The following is an 18,629-nucleotide window of genomic DNA, read 5'->3' as shown; positions in this document are numbered from 1 at the left end:
TACACACACACACATTAAAAAAGTGGTTCATTAATTGTGACAAATGTAGCATGCTAATGTCACATGTTAATAATAGGGGAAACTGGTCATGGGGGTATACAGGAACTCTTTGTGCTATCTTTGTAATTTTTCTATAAATCTAAACATATTCTAAAATAAGTTTTTTTAAAAAGTCATTACTTTTCAGAGAAACTGAAATATTCACAGATAATAAGATACCTGGGGTTTGATCCAAAATAATAAGGACTGTCCATAAAAATTGATTTATGCATTTTTATGTATATTACATTTCAATAAAGTACACTTAAACAGAAACACTAGTATGCAATGAGGAAGTGGATGGGTATGTGAACATGGGCTAATGGTTGTTGGAGCTGGGTGATGGGTACATAGGGTTTATTATACCATTCTGTATACCAAATAAACATAAAGAAGAAAATAAGGCAGGAGTAACTGTGGTTTGCACATATACACAGGGAGTCTAACAGAGTTGCTAGAGGGGGCCATATAGCCAGAGCAAGGCAGGGAGCCAAATCAATGACATAACTCTATACCCTGGAAATAAGGACAAACCACTAACTAGGGAGATGCCCAGAAACTCTGGTCATAAATCCCCAGGAAAGGAGTCTGAAATTCTTTCACAAGCATTCATGAAATAATCTATTCTGCATATCTCTGATATCTTAGCAAATACGTGAATGTTCTAATATACAAAATAATATAGAGCAAAGAAAAGACAGTTCTTGTCCTGGAGGACCTGGCAGTTTGATAGGGAAGATAAAATAACAACAAAGGATATCCCAGAGGATATCCCAGGGGCCACCCAGAGTGTGATTCTACAAATGTATCCTGAGTACCTCCTTTACAGGGCCAGGAGACCACCACAGATATCACATTAAACACTTCCTGTGTGCCTACATCTTAAGAGACCACTGAGAAAAAGTAACACCTGTTGAGTCATTATTTTGAGCCAGGCATTGTCTTAAACGTTTTACATGAATTATTTCTTGCATTTCTCAAAAAAACTCTATAAGGTAGGCACTATTATCACCCCCATTTTACTAAGATCACACAGCTAGTAACCAATTGGATGAGGGGTGGCACTCTGACCCCAGAAACTATACTTTTTAACCTCCATAGTATACAGCAGTGGTTTGCAACTGGGCACAATTGTGGCCCCTGGGGATGTACGGAGACATAATTTTGATTGCCACAATTTGATGGGGGGTGTGCTTCTGGCATCCAGTGGGCTACTGCTTTAGGCTACTGCTAAACTTCCTCCAAAGTACAGGACAGACCCCACAACAAAAAAGTGTACAGCCTAAAATGTCAATAGTGCTGAGTTTAAAAACTCTGACATAGAGGTAAGACATGTCACTGAGTAAGTAATCATAAGCTTAATGATGGTTATAAAACAGGAAGTAACCAATTTCCTTAAAGATTTATCCAATTCAAAGTGTGATTTTTTTTTTTAAAGGTATTTTTTCTGCCGGGCACGGTGGCTCATGCCTGTAATCCTAGCTCTCTGGGAGGCCAAGGCGGGTGGATTGCCCAAGGTCAGGAGTTCGAAACCAGCCTGAGCAAGAGCGAGACCTCGTCTCTACTATAAATAGAAACAAATTAATTGGCCAACTAATATATATAGAAAAAATTAGCCGGGCATGGTGGCGCATGCCTGTAATCCCAGCTACTCGGGAGGCTGAGGCAGGAGGATCGCTTGAGCCCAGGAGTTTGAGGTTGCTGTGAGCTAGGCTGACGCCAAGGCACTCACTCTAGCCTGGGCAACAAGTGAGACTCTGTCTCAAAAAAAAAGAATCTTAGTTAAAATTTCTCCAGACAAGGCCGGGTGCGGTGGCTCACACCTGTAATCCTAGCACTCTGGAGGCCGAGGAGGGTGGATCACTCAAGGTCAAGAGTTTGAAACCAGCCTGAGAAAGAGCAAGACCCCCATCTCTACTAAAAATAGAAAGAAATTAATTGGCCAACTAATATATATAGAAAAAAAAAACTAGCCGGTCATGGTGGCCCATGCCTGTAGTCCCAGCTACTCGGGAGGCTGAGGCAGAAGGATAGCTTGAGCCCCGGAGTTTGAGGTTGCTGTGAGCTAGGCTGACACCACAGCACTCTAGCCCAGGCAACAAAGTGAGAATCTGTCTAAAAAAAAAAATTTTTTTTTCTCCAGACAGGCCACATTTGTGGAATCAAATGAGCTGAACCTGAGGAGTCCAAGATTCCATGAAATCATTTAATATTCTACAAGTAAAGAAATGCTCCAGAGTCCAGAATCCTCTCTGAGATTTCCTGGTTTTGCCCATAGCAGAGCTGACTATCCTGCCCCTTTTGGTCATGGCCATGCTTTGCACTGACTTGAATACATGCTCTTGCCTTTGTCTTCCTACCTGTCCCCTCTTTGAGGCTATAAGTTCTAAGGGCATACTGAGTTATAAAATAAGTGTTTGACACTGAGTTACAAAATAAATGTTTGTTAAATAAATAGTCCCCCAAAAGCTACAAACTTTTAAAGTGGCTAAGCAGAGTCAATTCCTATAAGGAAGATTTCTATCTTTTCCTTTTAACCAAGTCAACTGCACAAGACCCAACTGTGTTGACAGCACTGAGGCAAATACTAAATGAAGTGAGAATTAATACAGTTCACACCCTGTCATGCCTTATTTAAATCACCAAGATTATAACAACATCCCTGTCACCTGGCTCAATCCTGTTCCTGATGTTCTGCCCGAGGCTCCCCTGCAACTCCTACATTTTAAAGCAATTTCTTGGCACCTTTGTTTATGAATCTTAATTTGATTCAATGGGAACGCATGAAGTTCTCATTTTAAGTTCTGTTTGTATCTTACAAATTCCTCACAGGAATGTGCCTGTCATTTTGCTTTACCCAACACTATAAAAGCAGCTTCCTCCAAACCATCCCTTCTACCCCCCCCAATAGAGATTATACAGATACCTCCCTAACTTAGTGGGCAGAAGGACTATATAACCACACCAATGAGGATGGGAACTGCCCAGTGCTCCCAAATGGGGAGAAGTATTTGTATTCAACAATGGTAGGAATGGTGAGATACAATAAAAAGTATACTCTTTGATAGCAAGTTTAGCACAACATGAGTAAAACCCACAGCAGATACTTCCTAACAGAGCGCAACTGAATTCAGGCACCTTGACACTCTCCACTGCCTTTCTGGTGGACATTCCCTTACCTTCCATGTTCCTGTGGAAATGACCTAAGAGCTCTTACCTCTCTGTTTCACATTTAAGTATCGAGATGCCTGGATTAGGGACAAGGAAACACCTCTGAATGTCAAATGTTCACATGATGCCTGGACACCAGAGGTAGGAGCAGTTTTCTCATTCATGTGGCCAGAGAAGCAAAGATTCCTCCTCAGTATGTTAAAGGATTAATGTACAAAGTCAGGGGATTAACCACTGGATTCTGTAGGAAGAGTAGTTGCTTTAACAGCCAGGGAAACAAGCTTTAAGTAAAAGTGGGCTTTTGAGGGGGACGAATTTTGATACTATACTGGATCATATCCAAGTTAATTAATATAACTACAGACTTACCTGGAACCCTGGATCTTAAGAAATAGAGAAACTTTCCATTCTTGGAGTGCATAATGGCCCTCTTAATAAACTCTACAACGGACTGACAGCGATCTTCAAACTTGGGATGACACCATAGGCTGAAGGTTCCTGCCATGAAAAATTAAGAAATGAACATTTTAAAACTTACTTTAGAAGATATGAAAGGCTAGTTTAAACACTTTAACAATGATTCTCACTTTTGGAAGAGCAATTAATTTGTGGGCAAGCTGGGTCAAAAGTCCCTAAAGCCACCTGTTCCTGCTTATCCCACAAGTGGCAGGAAGAAAGATGCTGCCTTTCGTAAGACACAAACTAGGTCTTACAAAATTTTTGTTAAACAAGTAAATACAGGTTTGAGTATCTCTTACTTGAAATGCCTGAGACTAGAAATATTTCAGATTTTGTATTTTTTCAGATTTTGGAATATCTGCATCATACTTACTTACTGGCTGAGCATCTCTAATCTGAAAAATGGAAAGCCAAAATGCTCCAGTGACCATTTCCTTTGAGCATCACATTGGCACACAAAAAGTCCTGGATTTTGAAGCATTCAGATTTCAGGTTAGGGATACTCAACATGTAATAAATTCAAGTCAGAAAAAAAGACATAAAAAATGTTGTCAAGTGTGAGCACTAATCCTTAAATCACAGACTTCTTACATTTATTAGGTTATTAATATGAAATGTCTGATTTCCTTAAGTACTAAGTTTGACGGTTGATATCTCTGACATTTCACTTTGACATTTCTTGTTTTATTTTTATTGTGAAGGTAGATCCTCATTATTTCAAACACATGGTTTTTAAATTTTTTAGAGCAATTTTTATAAACCATGGATAAGTCAAAAATTCATGTTATTTTCAAATATGAGTTTCGTTGTGGAACCAACACAGTGCAGACAGTTCGAAATATCAACAAAGTGTTTGGGAGGGATGTGGCTAATGAATACACAGTACATCAATGGTTTGAGAAGTTCTGTTCTGGTGATTTAATCTTGAAAATCTTGTTTTCAAGAGCCACGTAGGTGACCTGAGACTAAGGTGGATAATGATGAGCTGAAAGCTGTAGTGGAAGTGAATTCATCTCAACATATGTGTGAATTAGCAGCAAGGTTTGACATTACTATTCCAACAATATCGGACCATCTGAAACAAATGGGCAATGTAAAGAAGCTGGATAGATGGGTACCGCATAGATTAAATGAGCTTCAACAGAGAAATCATCTTGAAGCTTTACTTTTCTTTGCTGTCATGACATCAGGGTGAACCACTTGTATACCATATTGTTACATGTGATGAAAAATTAAATCTTTTTGACAATTGCGAGCATTCAGCACAATGGCTGGACATGGATGAAGTGCCAAAACAGTCCAAAACTAAATATTCATCAAAAAAAAGGCTAATAGTATCTGTTTGGTGGTCCAGCACTGGTAATATCCACTACAGCTTCACAAAACCTGGTCCACTGATTACAGCAGATGCCTACTGCAACCAATTGGATGAAATGATGAAGATGCTTGAGATTAAGCAGCCAAAATTGGTCACTAATAGAGACAGGCCAATCCTCTTGGATGACAATGCTCAACTACATGTGGAACAAACAATGCTACTCAAACTACAGAGGCTGGATGTGGAAACTCTGTCATCCACCATATTCACTAGACTTTGCACCAACTGACTACCACTTCTTCCAGGCTTTGGACCACTAATAAACTAAAATTTTGATTTGAAATTGAACATTGCATATTTAATGACCTAAATCACTTGAGCCCAAGAGTCTGAAGTTGCAGTGGGCTATGATAATAACTCTGCACTCTACCCAGGGCAACAGAGCGAGAACTCTGTCTCAAAAAAAAAAAAACCTTAACTATTTCCCTGCTAGCCTAGTAATAATCAATCAATCTTAACTACTAACAGTTGACCAGAAGTCTTAATAACAGTTGATTAACACATATATTGCATGTTATATGTAATATATTGCATTCTTACAATAAAACTAGAGAAAAGAAAATGCTATTAAAAAATCATAAGAGCTGGGCACAGTGGCTTATGTCTCTAATCCTAGCACTCTGAGAGGCTGAAGCTGGAGGATCACTGAGCAAGACCCCATCTCTACTAAAAATAGAAAAATTAGCTGGGTGCATGAATAAATGGAATTTAGAATCCCAAAGGGAAAAGGGAATCTGAACTCCCATGACTTAAAAAAAACAAAACAACAAACTTCAAAAACTAAAGCACTAGATTCCCAAGGAATCACCCACAAAAAGGATACAAAAAAGGTATACTAATTACTCAAAACAACTGCAGATTTGAGTCTTTCTAGCTACTCTTAACAGTATCATTTAAAAAGAAGACAAATGTTCTGCTGCAAATTGGCAACTGAAAGGCCCACAGACTTCTGTTAAAATTCCATTTATTCATGGAAGAAAAGTCCCTTTGAATAAAAAGTAATTGGAGAACCATCCAAAAGAGCTCTCATTCCTGGCATCTCACCTATCAGGAACCTCAAGGTCAAGCATTTATTCATCATTCCCATGGCCTAGTCATTTTAATAGTTTAACAAAATACTTCACTCTGAAATCCTTTGTTTTGTACTTTACTTGTATTTGAATTCTGTTTTTAGGAACAGCAGGAAAATAGGTAGTAGATTCCCCCACACACAGTTATTTAATTCATTCTCAGGCCTTTCTCTTCGTTCATCTCTATGGTAGAGATGGTGGCAGAAGAAACCACAGACAAAGCTACGCTGACCTAAAAAGCTACTACCTGCCTCACAAGGGAACCAGATGCAAATAAATCCAACATAGCACAGGCTCAGAGTGGGAAGATTCCGTGGTGCCTGAGAAGAGCATGACATGGGCTTTTGAGATGCAATGTCTAACAGAAATTTGTTTAATCCTGAACACACGTGGAAAGACTGTGAGGGATGGGAGGGGCAAGTCCCTGAAATTCCCCAAAGTTCTCTACATTTTTTTTTGTAGCATTATCAGGTTTTTTTTGTTTTTGTTTTTTTTGAGACAAAGTCTTGCTTTGTTGCCAAGGCTAGAGTGAGTGCCGTGGTGTCAACCTAGCTCACAGCAACCTCAAACTCCTGGACTCAAGCGATCCTTCTGCCTCAGCCTCCCGAGTAGCTGGGACTACAGGCATGTGCCACCATGCCCAGCTAATACATTAGTTGGCCAATTAATTTCTTTCTATTTATAGTAGAGACGGGTCTCACTCTTGCTCAGGCTGGTTTTGAACTCCCGACCTTGAGCATTCCGCCCGCCTCGGCCTCCCAGAGTGCTAGGATTACAGGTGTGAGCCACTGCGCCCAGCCTATCAGGTATTTTGACAAAGCATGTATTACCCAGCCCCACAACCAATGACCATCACAAGTTTCTGGCCCCAAATACAGCATGTTCAGATGCAAAGTCAATCCATAGAGCTGTGTTTAACAAGTCAACTTCTAGGCATGACTGGAACTTGAAGTACCACCACCAGGAAGATGGCAGATAGTCTAAAGCATACTCATCCCATAAATACTCAGCATTTTGATAAATATTTCCTGAAATTATAAACCTGACAAAAAGAGGACATTAACATCATCATGCTGCCTGGGAGGAAGTGACTATCAGGCAAAGAAATTCAGAACAGAATAGTCACAGGATCAAAGCTATATTCTCCTCTTTGTATGTATATTTTAACAGAAAGTATCTCTAAATGGTAAGGTTAATTATGAGCAAAGCTTGGTAGAATTTGTCTAATGGTCCTAGGTTGTTTCTTCCTTCTACCCGTAAGTAGTTTTACTGGCTCTATTCTTGGAAGGCTCTTCAACGGCTCTGTTCAGGCCCTCCTATTTAGGAGACAAGATGCTGAGAAGACTTTTGAATGGAACCCTTACTCTCCCTTCCCTTTTACCCCAAGAACCTTTCTTCTAGTGACTGAAATCAGTGCCCATATCAACATTCAATTGAGTCTAAGAGATCTTCCTCTACCCATAGTTCCATTCCTATGTATCCTTCCTTTGAAAAATCAGACAGCAAGCCGGGCGCGGTGGCTCACGCCTGTAATCCTAGCTCTCTGGGAGGCTGAGGCGGGCACATCGCTCAAGGTCAGAGGTTCGAAACCAGCCTGAGCAAGAGCGAGACCCTGTCTCTACTATAAATAGAAAGAAATTAATTGGCCAACTAATATATAAAGAAAAAATTAGCCGGGCATGGTGGCGCATGCCTGTAATCCCAGCTACTCGGGAGGCTGAGGCAGCAGGATTGCTTGAGCCCAGGAGTTTGAGGTTGCTGTGAGCTAGACTGACGCCATGGCACTCACTCTAGCCTAGGCAACAAATGAGACTCTGTCTCAAAAAAAAAAAAAAAAAAAAAAAAAAAAAAAAATCAGACAGCAGAAGTGGAGAAAGGCAAAGAGGGAAAAAGGCTCTCCTAAAACACTAGCATCTCTTACCTCTGTAGTGCTCCATTCTAGTGTGGTGGGTGATACCCTGTGATCGGAAACTGAGGCTCAGGATGTAACGAGGATCAGAACTGTCTCGTACCAGGAAAGAACCATCTGGCTTCCCTTTCAGCTTCATCTCTGCATCTTCCCAATTCATTGGCCCCCAATACCAACCACACTATCAAAGACAGGAAGCAGTCAACTAGTTATCAGAACAGAGAAATGTCAAAGTTTTCAGTACAGTCTATCTTACCATGGAAAAACCTCCCATTCTCCAAAACATGTCAATAGGTAAAAGCCACTACAAGTGTCTCGACCATTAGCAACGAACATCACGCTCATTATACTTTTAGTACTCCAAGATGACAAAAGAATAATTCTACAATTCCATTACCAAGGGCCCTATCCAGAAAAGAAAAGGGAAGGGGGCAGTTATCTATCAAAATCAGCTTATAGACTATGTAAACATATCTCTACATTCTTCCTTTATCATGTCCAAATCTTTTATACCAAATTCAATTTCATTACATCTCTTATGCAATTAATAACAGCAGCATACATTTCTGTCACTGTAAATATGATGGCAAGTAAACCACTCTTCCTCTAAAAACAATAACGAGGGCCTAGGTACAAACTTTGGCCAGTGGGAAGAGAGGGGAGCTGCCAGTCCTCAGGCACCACCTACCTTCTCCAACTCTCGAAGGCTGGCTGCAAAGCTGCTCGAGTCAGGCCGGTAGAGGGGACACTGGAGGTGCTGGGGAGGCTGGCTGTGCAGGGATTCAGCTGCTCGGATGGGAGCAATCCGGGGAAATGCATCTGCAGGGCAAGAGAGTGTGGTCACTTGTTTGGCCTCATTGCTCCCAACCACAAGTAGACCCTCCCCCAAAAACAGATGCTAACTGAAGAGGGGCAAGGCATTAGAAGCTAAGCTGGAAAGGGTGGAAGCCAAAGCAGTGGGAAAGAGCTGGATGGGCTAGAACAAAAAGCTGTGTGGGCTCGTGTAAGCTGTGAAGGATGGGTGGGGGCACTTAACCCCAGGAAAGGGGAAGGGAGCTGCTCACTAACCTGACTAAGGTGACTACTTCAGGGCCTTCACCAGCCTAGAGCGATTCCAACTTCTCCCACCTCGAAGTGAAGTGCCGATAAAGCAGCCTTGGAAATAGTGACTCGCTTACTTGCCCAGGAAGAGTAACGATTTTGCCAGGCAAGCAGAAAAGAATGCCGATTTCATTCATTTTATTCCTTGGGTACTGGAAGCTGGCAAAGCAGGTATGGGCTACTAAATGCTTGGTACTTATTTACAAGGCTGCAGTAAATACTAAAAGCTTAGAGAAACCACAGAACCTTGAAAAACAGCAACACATTAAACCTCCTCACTATCCTGAAATTAAGGCAGTTTCTTAAGTGATGTCTACTCAAGGATTGCAAAACAGTCTCAGCAGCAAAGAGATGAAACAACTCAATAGTTTTTTATCCCTACTAAAAGTCAGATTCATTCCATAAAGAAAACAGGTTAGAAAAACCAGTACTCAGCCTCATTTCCAAGGAGTCTGGTACAGCCAAGGAGAAAAAATTTAAGCTTTCTCCTAAATTGTTATTTCCATAAACGGATTTCTCCCATCCTTTCATGGTACAGAGTATCACTTTGTACTCCCAATTCTTACAAGTCTTGCCTCTAAACTAAGCTAACCTGGGGCATGGGGTGGAGGAGGCGGAGGTAGGGGGAAAGACTGCAAGGAAGACCCCATCGGAGCCACAAGGACAGATGTAGGCAGCGTCCCACTGATATCATCTAGAAGAGAGAACAAAAGCAAGAGGTTCAGAAATATGAGCACAGAATGGGCAAAGTGAAGGCAGAGGAGAGGGAGAAGGATTATCAGGTTGCCCTCTGGGGCAAGATGACCTGACCTTCATCCCAGCTTTTTACAGAAGGCAACAATCATCTTAATCTGGTTTGCTTTGCTTAGAAATCAGCAGAGTAAGGATATTCCTAAAGCAGACCAATAGCAGTAGATTCAGGGCAAGATAAACATAAATCTAATTAATATATGGACAGTAAATATTATAGCATGCAGGTAAGAGACCCATTTAACTGCTTAGAGAGATGACAGAGGTGCTGAGAAAGGGACAGTCAGCATTAGAAACCCAGAAGCTTGGTTGGCTCCTGGGCAGCCAAGAACAAGTCTCTGGAGATCACCCTCCCACTAGGACAAGAAGGCAGAGGGTGGAGCAGACTATACCTAGGAGGCTGAGGCTTCTTCTTGGAGGAGGAGGGGGAGTTGGAGGGTGTGGAGAGGTCAGGCCCCGCTGAGAAATGTCCACGTCCACAAGCGACACTGTTTCACCTGAAGGATTCATGGAGCAAGCGTGTTAAAGAAGCACCCTGCCCAAAGCTGAAGCCAAAAGAGAAGGTAGCAAAGGGCAAGCAAGCAAGGCTACAGGTCCACAGCTCTCAAAAGGCTCAAAATCAAATGCTTCCCAGGGCTGAAATCACCCCTGATCACCAGGGAAGTCAATGTTTAAATTCTATCATTCTTTTGCCCTGTTAAGGGTCAAGAATTCTTTAGGACAAAAACATGGACTTGACAGTGGAAAAGCCATCTAATTCTAGTTCTGCCACTGACTTATGATCTAACATTGAACAAGGGGTCCTCTTTATCAAATGGAACTCGCACCGTTTATCTCTTCAGACGTGTATACCAATTTCTGCCTTAGGAACAGGGCAAGTGGCTTGTTATATGCCCAAACAGACATGGAAAGCAAGCACCAGAAACATATAAGAAGTGCAAGGTAAGCTGAATCCAGATAAAGCTTCCAACATTAGCCCCAATTTCTTCCTAGATGGCTTTCCACATCCAGATTTTCCGGAGTATTCATCCATGAGAGAATCTACCATTTAAGATACCAGTTCTTACTAGCTAAGGCTACAAATGCTGAAAGTGCATTTACAACCCTAAAAATCAACAACTTTCACAGTCAGCCAAAAGTCAGGTAATCTTAGAGGAAGCTTCTCCATAGGAACTTGGTGGGATGTGGCATATGACTTCTCTTACTTCCCAGCATGTCATGCATTTCTGTTCTCTGCCATATACACTACCTGTTGCCACTCCTCTCCTTGAATCATCAGAAGAGGAAGGGTATTTTATTAACACAGGTTGATAGCCAGGAATAGGTTTGCTTTGGTAGGCCTGATCCACAGGTCAGAACGCAGGCTTTCTCTAATTTAGCTCTTCACCCTTTTCTTATTCAGGGCTGCATTATCCCCCAGCTGGTACATTATAATGCTTCCCAGTAAAGAAAATGAGATGACCATCACCTCCTGTTTATTTAGGTTTTCAGAACCTAATTGTGTAGTTTTTTTACAAAGGTCTTGAACACAAAGATAAACAGAAAAGCTCTTCTAAAAGTCACGTGGAAGTTGTAGGAAGCTGGTACTGGACTCAATACACAGCTTGGTAACCAAGAGCCTGGCTGCCCAGGGCAATGCAACCGGCCAGACAAGTATGTTTCCTGATAGGTCAGGGAGATCGAGACTGTGGGTACAGCATTTACATAAAGGATGTAATTCAAGGGGACTAAGGCTGCCCTGAACCTAAATCTACAAATGTGGGTGTTTCTTATTTTAAAGAGGAAACAACTATTAACTAGAAAGACATGCTGCCACAGGGTAAGATTTTTTTTTTAACTCTAGGCTTGGGTAAGAACAGAGACCTCCTTCTCCACTACAGCAGATATCTATACAAGTACCAACTCACTTGTTCCGACAGCTCATGGCAGTCTACCCAGTTGGGGGTCCCAGTGGCCTGCTTAACATCTTCCTGGAAATGTCCATTCCCAAATCATAATTCTTCCAATCGCCTTTTTGAGAGACACGATATCCAAAGGAGTTCGAGATTGGGATTTTTTTTAAAGGCTTCTTAGTCATAACCAATGATTACTCAGTCTCTGAGACTGGAGACAGTGTGGTAAAGATCATCTTTTCTACAGTTTATTCAAGCAGGAGCTTCACATCTGACTGACATAACAGAAATTCTCCCTCTAAAAAAGGGAGCCTTGGCCGGGCGCTGTGGCTCACGCCTGTAATCCTAGCTCTTGGGAGGCCGAGGCGGGCGGATTGCTCAAGGTCAGGAGTTCAAAACCAGCCTGAGCAAGAGCGAGACCCCGTCTCTACTATAAATAGAAAGAAATTAATTGGCCAACTGATATATATATAAAAAAAAATTAGCCGGGCATGGTGGCGCATGCCTGTAGTCCCAGCTACTCAGGAGGCTGAGGCAGAAGGATCACTCAAGCCCAGGAGTTTGAGGTTGCTGTGAGCTAGGCTGACGCCACGGCACTCACTCTAGCCTGGACAACAAAGTGAGACTCTGTCTCAAAAAAAAAAAAAAAAAAAAAAAAAAAAAAAGGGAGCCTTTACCCATAAAATGAGAAGACAATTACCCACTACCCAAAAGATATTCAACAGCCTTCCTACTTTAGCAACTGTGTTCCTGGCTGCAAGAGGAGAGACTTAAATTAGATACAATGAAGAACTCTAACAGCTGCAAAAACTGCTCACCCCCAAAATGGGTAAGACAAGAGCTCATGTAGGCCGGGTGCTGTGGCTCACGCCTGTAATCCTAGCTCTTGGGAGGCCGAGGCGGGCGGATTGCTCAAGGTCAGGAGTTCAAAACCAGCCTGAGCAAGAGCGAGACCCCGTCTCTACTATAAACAGAAAGAAATTAATTGGCCAACTGATATATATATATAAAAAATTAGCCGGGCATAGTGGCGCATGCCTGTAGTCCCAGCTACTCGGGAGGCTGAGACAGCAGGATTGCTTGAGCCCAGGAGTTTGAGGTTGCTGTGAGCTAGGCTGAAGCCACGGCACTCACTCTAGCCTGGACAACAAAGTGAGACTCTGTCTCAAAAAAAAAAAAAAAAAAAAAAAAGAGCTCATGTAATCCCCCTCGCCCAAAATAGATCAGATAATCATGGATCATTTTTATTAGATAATCATGAACTCCCTCGGAAACAGGGACAGGAATTGTATGACTTCTAGAGAGTCTTTTATGCACTGTGAGCCCATAAATTTGTAATTCCTACTTTTAATTTATCTGTGTTGACCCTGAACTAAGCACTGCATAACTGCTAGGGCCACCCAATTACCAACAAGCTGCCTTTCCATGCAACTATAAAGCAAAGTCAAGAACACACTCCACAGCATAAAAAAGCTTCACTCCAAACCCAGTGGACATAGAATGAAGGAAATAATTGCAGACAGGCTTGAAGCTCCTTCTGAGAGGGAGCTTCAAGCCTTTCCCAACAGGTCTCAGAATACTCCTGCTTTCAGATATCAAAGAAAGAAAAAGATATCACCCTTACCTGTGAACAGGGGGCTGAAGGAGACCGGAGAAAAGGCACTTTGAGTTCTTGTCAACCTGGGTTTCCTAGGGGGTGAGAAAGCACACGGAGAGAATAAAGGGGAGAAATGAACATGTATGCACTTAAATCACCACAACACTCAGTTCCAGATGCACTGAAAAACAAAGCAAATCCTAGTCATTATCAGAAACACTCTTACAATAAAGCCTAAAATTTAAAGGGGAGAGTGAGATAATTAAGGCAATTCCTTAAATAGATTTGGCTATAGAATTCACCGACTACAAAGCAATGAGAAATCCCTCTGGACCTCTCCCTACCCAGTATATTAAAAGAGTAAAACACCTTGAGTAGTAATTAGCAAGTCCATTTCAAGAGGAAGGAAGTCACATGCAGAGTTGATTTTCATTTGGGAGCCAAGAAGGTGGCTCTGGACCTGAACAAGGGCCATCTCAGTGTAAGTTATTCCCCTGGGCCTGGCTCTAGGATTAGGAGGTCCCAGGGAACATATTCCAACCTGAGAACAGTATTACAGGATACACATGCCATCTTCCACCTTGAAGACCTCTGATTTCTTCACAATTGCACCAAGGTGCAGGTCAAAGCCATCATAGCTAACAAGTGGGCCTCCTTAGGTGAGGGACTCTGCCTGGCACCCAAAAGGGCCCATTCCCCTCTCTGAGGAGCCAGTCACACAGCTCTCCCCGCAAGACTTCCTAATGCTGTTCCAGGGTACCAGTCTGAAAACTCAGATCTCCTTTTGGTTAAAACACCAAAGGTAACTTTACTTTGTGCCAATTTCAACTGGCTTTTCAGTGGAAAATGAAAGAAATTCAAGGCTCTGAAATCCCAGCTAATCTGGAGGCTGAGGCAGGAAGATCACTTGAGCCCAGGAGTTCAAGACCAGCCTGGGCAACAAAGCAAGATCCCGTCTCTAAAAAATTTTTCCAAACCCCGACAAAGACTTCCTGGCCTGGAAATGTGTTAAACTCACCTCAGAATGACTGACTTGCCTACAAGGGAAAGAACCTGTTGAGGTGATGGAAATGTGTGATATGCTGATTGTGGCAGGGGTTAGGATGACTATATAACTTTGTCAAAATTAATAGACCCCGGCCGGAAGCGGTGGCTCACGCCTGTAATCCCAGCATTCTGGGAGGCCAAGGCAGGCGGATTGCTCAAGGTCAGGAGTTCAAAATCAGCCTGAGCAAGAGCGAGACCCCATCTCTACTAGAAATAGAAAGAAATTAATTGGCGAACTAAAAATATATAGAAAAAATTAGCTGGGCATGGTGGCACATGCCTATAGTCCCAGCTACTTGGGAGACTGAGGCAGGAGGATCGCTTGAGCCCAAGACATTGAGGTTGCTGTGAGCTAGGCTGACGCCATGGCATTCTAGCTTGGGCAACAGAGTGACACTCTGTCAGACACACACACACACACACACACACAAATTAATAGACCTGGACACCTTAAAAAGTTGAATTTTGTGGTATATAAATTATATCTCAATATATCATGCTTAAAAAAAAAACTCCTAAAAAACATCATACCCCTGAATTGAGTGCTTGACTCCAGGCATTATAGCTGGCTCACCTTCCAAAAATACTCTCACCCAAAGGTCTAAATAGAACTTAAACTCTTTTCAACTATAAACTGCACCAATGGAGGAGGGGCAAAAGCAAAGAAAATCCAAAATGAAATTCTATTTAAGATTATTTGACTTCAGAAGATGTTTATGTATTTTATGTTTTTGCCTTAGCTTCTCAGAATTCATTGCAAACAAAATTCCCAAACCATACCATGAAGGCCTTATTCAGAAAGAGCTGAAACATTAGTCCTGCCTTCTCCTGACCTATCTTCACACTCCCTCTGCAACCTCCTTCGTGCTGAGACTCGAGGAGTCTGATGGCGATGCTCTGTGAGTACCCCACCCACAGCACACTAGAGAGGCTGCCGCAAGAAAACAAGATACAACCACACACAATCCCTCTGTTTATAAAAGTTGCTCATGGCTGCCTGCAGCTTGGTTCCAACAATTTCAACAACAAGGGGGCTGGAATGGAAAGTTAATTCTACTGGACATGAACTTTAAGACTGCTGAAGAGCTTCCAAGCTGATTTTTATTTGATAACTTGTGGGGACAACATTAAACTCAGCAAGTAGAAACCTAAAGCACTGGCCTTTCAAAAGGTTCACACCTCAGCCATTTGGCCATTTGCCTCTTTTCAAAGGAAGCTACATTACTCTGCCATCTGCCCATGCTGGGGACGAGCCTCTTCAGTGCCAAGCACTGAAGAACGGCAGGACCCAAATGCACACATCTTGCGGAGGCCTTCTCACTTCAGCTCTTCTTCCCCGCCCCCAGCATTTTGAAAAAGAAAAATCATAGTTTCTAGGATCTAGGAAAAGAAAAACATCTGAATCTAGGCAAAGCCATTTGAGAGTGCCAGGATAGTTTTTCCTGGCAAATAAGGGAGCCTCATGGCTGGAAGCTTGCAGAGGTAAGAGGTCTGAGAGGCTGAAAGGCTACTAATAAATATGTGTGCTTCCTTCTCTCTTCGGGGAGACACTGCCTAACTAAAAATCGAAACCAGTTTCTGTCTCAAGAATCCTGAGAGCGTTCTAATGGCAGTCATTCATGAAAAGACCAATCTAGATGACTATAAAAAAACAACAACAACAAAAAACAAAGCAAGGGAATGATTAACAGAGAATTAAGGACGGTAGTTACCTGAGGGAGGGGCAAGATGTTATTAGGAAGCAACATTCAACTCTTCAAAGGTACTGATAACATTCTACTTGATAAGGTTAGTGATGGGTACCTAAGTATACATTTTATTATTATCAAGTACATGTACTTTATATATCCCCTTTTGTATATATAAACCATATGGAATATTAAAAGCCCATTCTAAGCTGACCTGCTGTTTTTTGTAGAGCAATATGAATGATATGGCTCCAGATAACATTTTAACCAACCCTTCCATACTACACTTCCATGTTCCTCCCCAGATCACACTGAAAAAAATTAGTGTGCAGTTATGCCACTGTAACTTTGCCAGTGGGCCGCTGGCATCTTAGCTGCAGAAAGACTTGAGGGGTAAGGTGGGACGGGCTAGGATTTGGTGGGCTATGCTTCAGGTAACAGAACAGGACAGGGGAAGAAGGCCTTAGGCAAAGGTCTTCTCTAAGGCTAGCAGTCCTTTGAGTCAGCTTTGCTACTGCCTGTGCTGAAGGTAACAAAAAGACAGAATGCCTCTATCCATTTCCTCTTTGCAAATTATGAATTGTACTACAACAGATTTATGGAATAAAAGGAGTTAAAAGCATTAGACTAGACAGAACAACAACACATAGATGTAACCATTGGCCAGTTTTCAATTCCTTGAAACCTAAAATATAAACAATGAAATAGTAATAACCTCCCTTTCTTGCCCATAAATTCCCTCTATTGATGCCCTAAGATTTTACATGTCCTTTTCTAAAAGTAACTTCCAAATTAGGATGTCCAAATACCAGGTTTTACAGCTCCAATGTACCTCTGCCCCTGCTAAAGCACACAGTGCCAAGTCAGCCAGCCTGTGCCATTTCCAACATGTCATAAGCCAGTGTCTGTTCATGTGCTACAGGCACAAAAACCATGTGTTCATTTTTAGTTCCAATACACAGACATCTGTGCAGCAAGGTCAGATCCAAAACTCCATCATAAACCAACTACAGAACCTATAGAGGGAACTTCCAGGGAAAAGCCAAGAGGTGTAGTCCAAGGTCTAAAACCTTAAGAATGATGTTGACAGGGAGAATGTTAAGGAGTGCAAGGCACAGACTCAAATGGACAGAGAGATTTTTAAAGCCAGGGAGCTTATTCTAAAAGAGAGCTGCCAACCACAAACACTTCATAGAAAATAGTTAAAAAGATCAACAGAGTGTGGACCACACATCCAAACATAAAATTAGAACTTCCTCACCACACCATAAAATCATTTGCTCTCAACATGTCATGCTATGACTGAAAAAGACCCCTTTAGACCTGAAGACCCAAGGAAACAAGTGAAAAAGGTTTCTCATGTCTGTGACAGCAGGGCCCTAAAACTGATGTTAAAGCAGCCTGCCTTTTTTTCTAGAATAGTATCTTTTTTCTCGAATAGATAGGAAACCACTACAGAACGATTTTCCATTTCTCCACCTCATTGCTATGAAGACTGCCAGTAATAGCCTCACAACTGTTAACTCCATAAAAACAAATCTTGAAACATGAACAAGGGACCTATTTCCAACCAAGTGTGCATTACATGATGCTTAAAAATGGTCTGATCAAATGCCATTTCTCACCAAATCCGAAAGAAGACAATCAGGTTAACATATGAGAAACAGACAAGGGAACTCCACTGCTTTTCCTAAAATAGCAATTCTATATTGTACCAAGGCCCACAGGCATCAAGCCCAGCTCTTTGAATTCCAGCATATGTATATGTTATAAGGCCTAGCCCAGTTCCTCAGAACAGAAACCTGGTTAGGTGGATCCACTTCTTCACTTAAGAGTTCTCTAGACTAACTCACACTATATTAAGATGCAGTATATCGAGGCAGGTCCTCTTAGCAGACTCAAAAGCATCTGAAAGGAAGATTTTGCTTAGTGTTAAAATATGGGAATTGTTAAGCCTTATAAAATGATTGTAGGGAGGCAGATGTTGAGAAAAGTAAAGATATCATGCCCAGAGGTTACTATTAAAACCCCACATTGTACAGCAAAGACTGCAGAAGCCCATAATTATCTCCAACCAACAACAAGGAGGAAGGCATATACCCTTTGGCAAAAGACAGAAATTTTTCACCACTTCTAGGTCCTACCCATCAAAACAAGAGAACAAGCTAAAAATCCAAACTCATCCTTCCTCCTAACATTGCAGACTTCCTTAGGAGGTGCAGATCCACAGAAATCACAACTACCCTGGCCAGACTCACCAAGTTTCTCACAGCTGTGAGGCTGCCAGCAAGACTGGCACATAGTAAGCTGTGGAAAAGCTAAGAAGCAGCACCAAATCCTAAGCATAAAAAAATTTACCAGTTCAGTCTTATTACTTCTCTTCTAAAAGCACAAAATATTCCATCTAGACTTCTCTTGTCGACACTCTATTCCTATAAGGACTGGAACAGCAGTCATCACTCTCCCATTTTACAGATGGGGAAAAAAAGGGAAGCATGAAGATGACAAATTTGGCCTCCATCTCATAG

The 18,629-nt window shown here is 41.9% G+C and overlaps 1 protein-coding gene across 3 annotated transcripts in view; it reads right to left on the bottom strand.

The window, feature by feature from the left end:
• SOCS7 (suppressor of cytokine signaling 7) overlaps positions 1-18,629 on the bottom strand; it is a 34,138-nt gene that overhangs the window by 12,472 nt on the left and 3,037 nt on the right. The window contains exons 2-7 of one of the 3 annotated variants that reach the window (XM_012765958.2): positions 13,394-13,458; positions 10,270-10,374; positions 9,720-9,821; positions 8,715-8,845; positions 8,039-8,207; positions 3,580-3,708 (exon numbers count right to left, since the gene is read on the bottom strand). In XM_012765958.2, coding sequence (XP_012621412.1) covers positions 3,580-3,708; positions 8,039-8,207; positions 8,715-8,845; positions 9,720-9,821; positions 10,270-10,374; positions 13,394-13,458 — 701 coding nt within the window. The remainder of the gene's footprint in view (positions 1-3,579; positions 3,709-8,038; positions 8,208-8,714; positions 8,846-9,719; positions 9,822-10,269; positions 10,375-13,393; positions 13,459-18,629) is intronic. The other 2 variants (XM_012765959.2, XM_012765960.2) reach the window with 2 other exon arrangements.

Source organism: Microcebus murinus, chromosome 18, assembly GCF_040939455.1.
Source record: "Microcebus murinus isolate Inina chromosome 18, M.murinus_Inina_mat1.0, whole genome shotgun sequence".
NCBI classification, from domain to species: domain Eukaryota; kingdom Metazoa; phylum Chordata; class Mammalia; order Primates; family Cheirogaleidae; genus Microcebus; species Microcebus murinus.
Note: the sequence above shows the minus strand (reverse complement) of the source record. Positions and strands in the feature narration are given on the sequence as shown.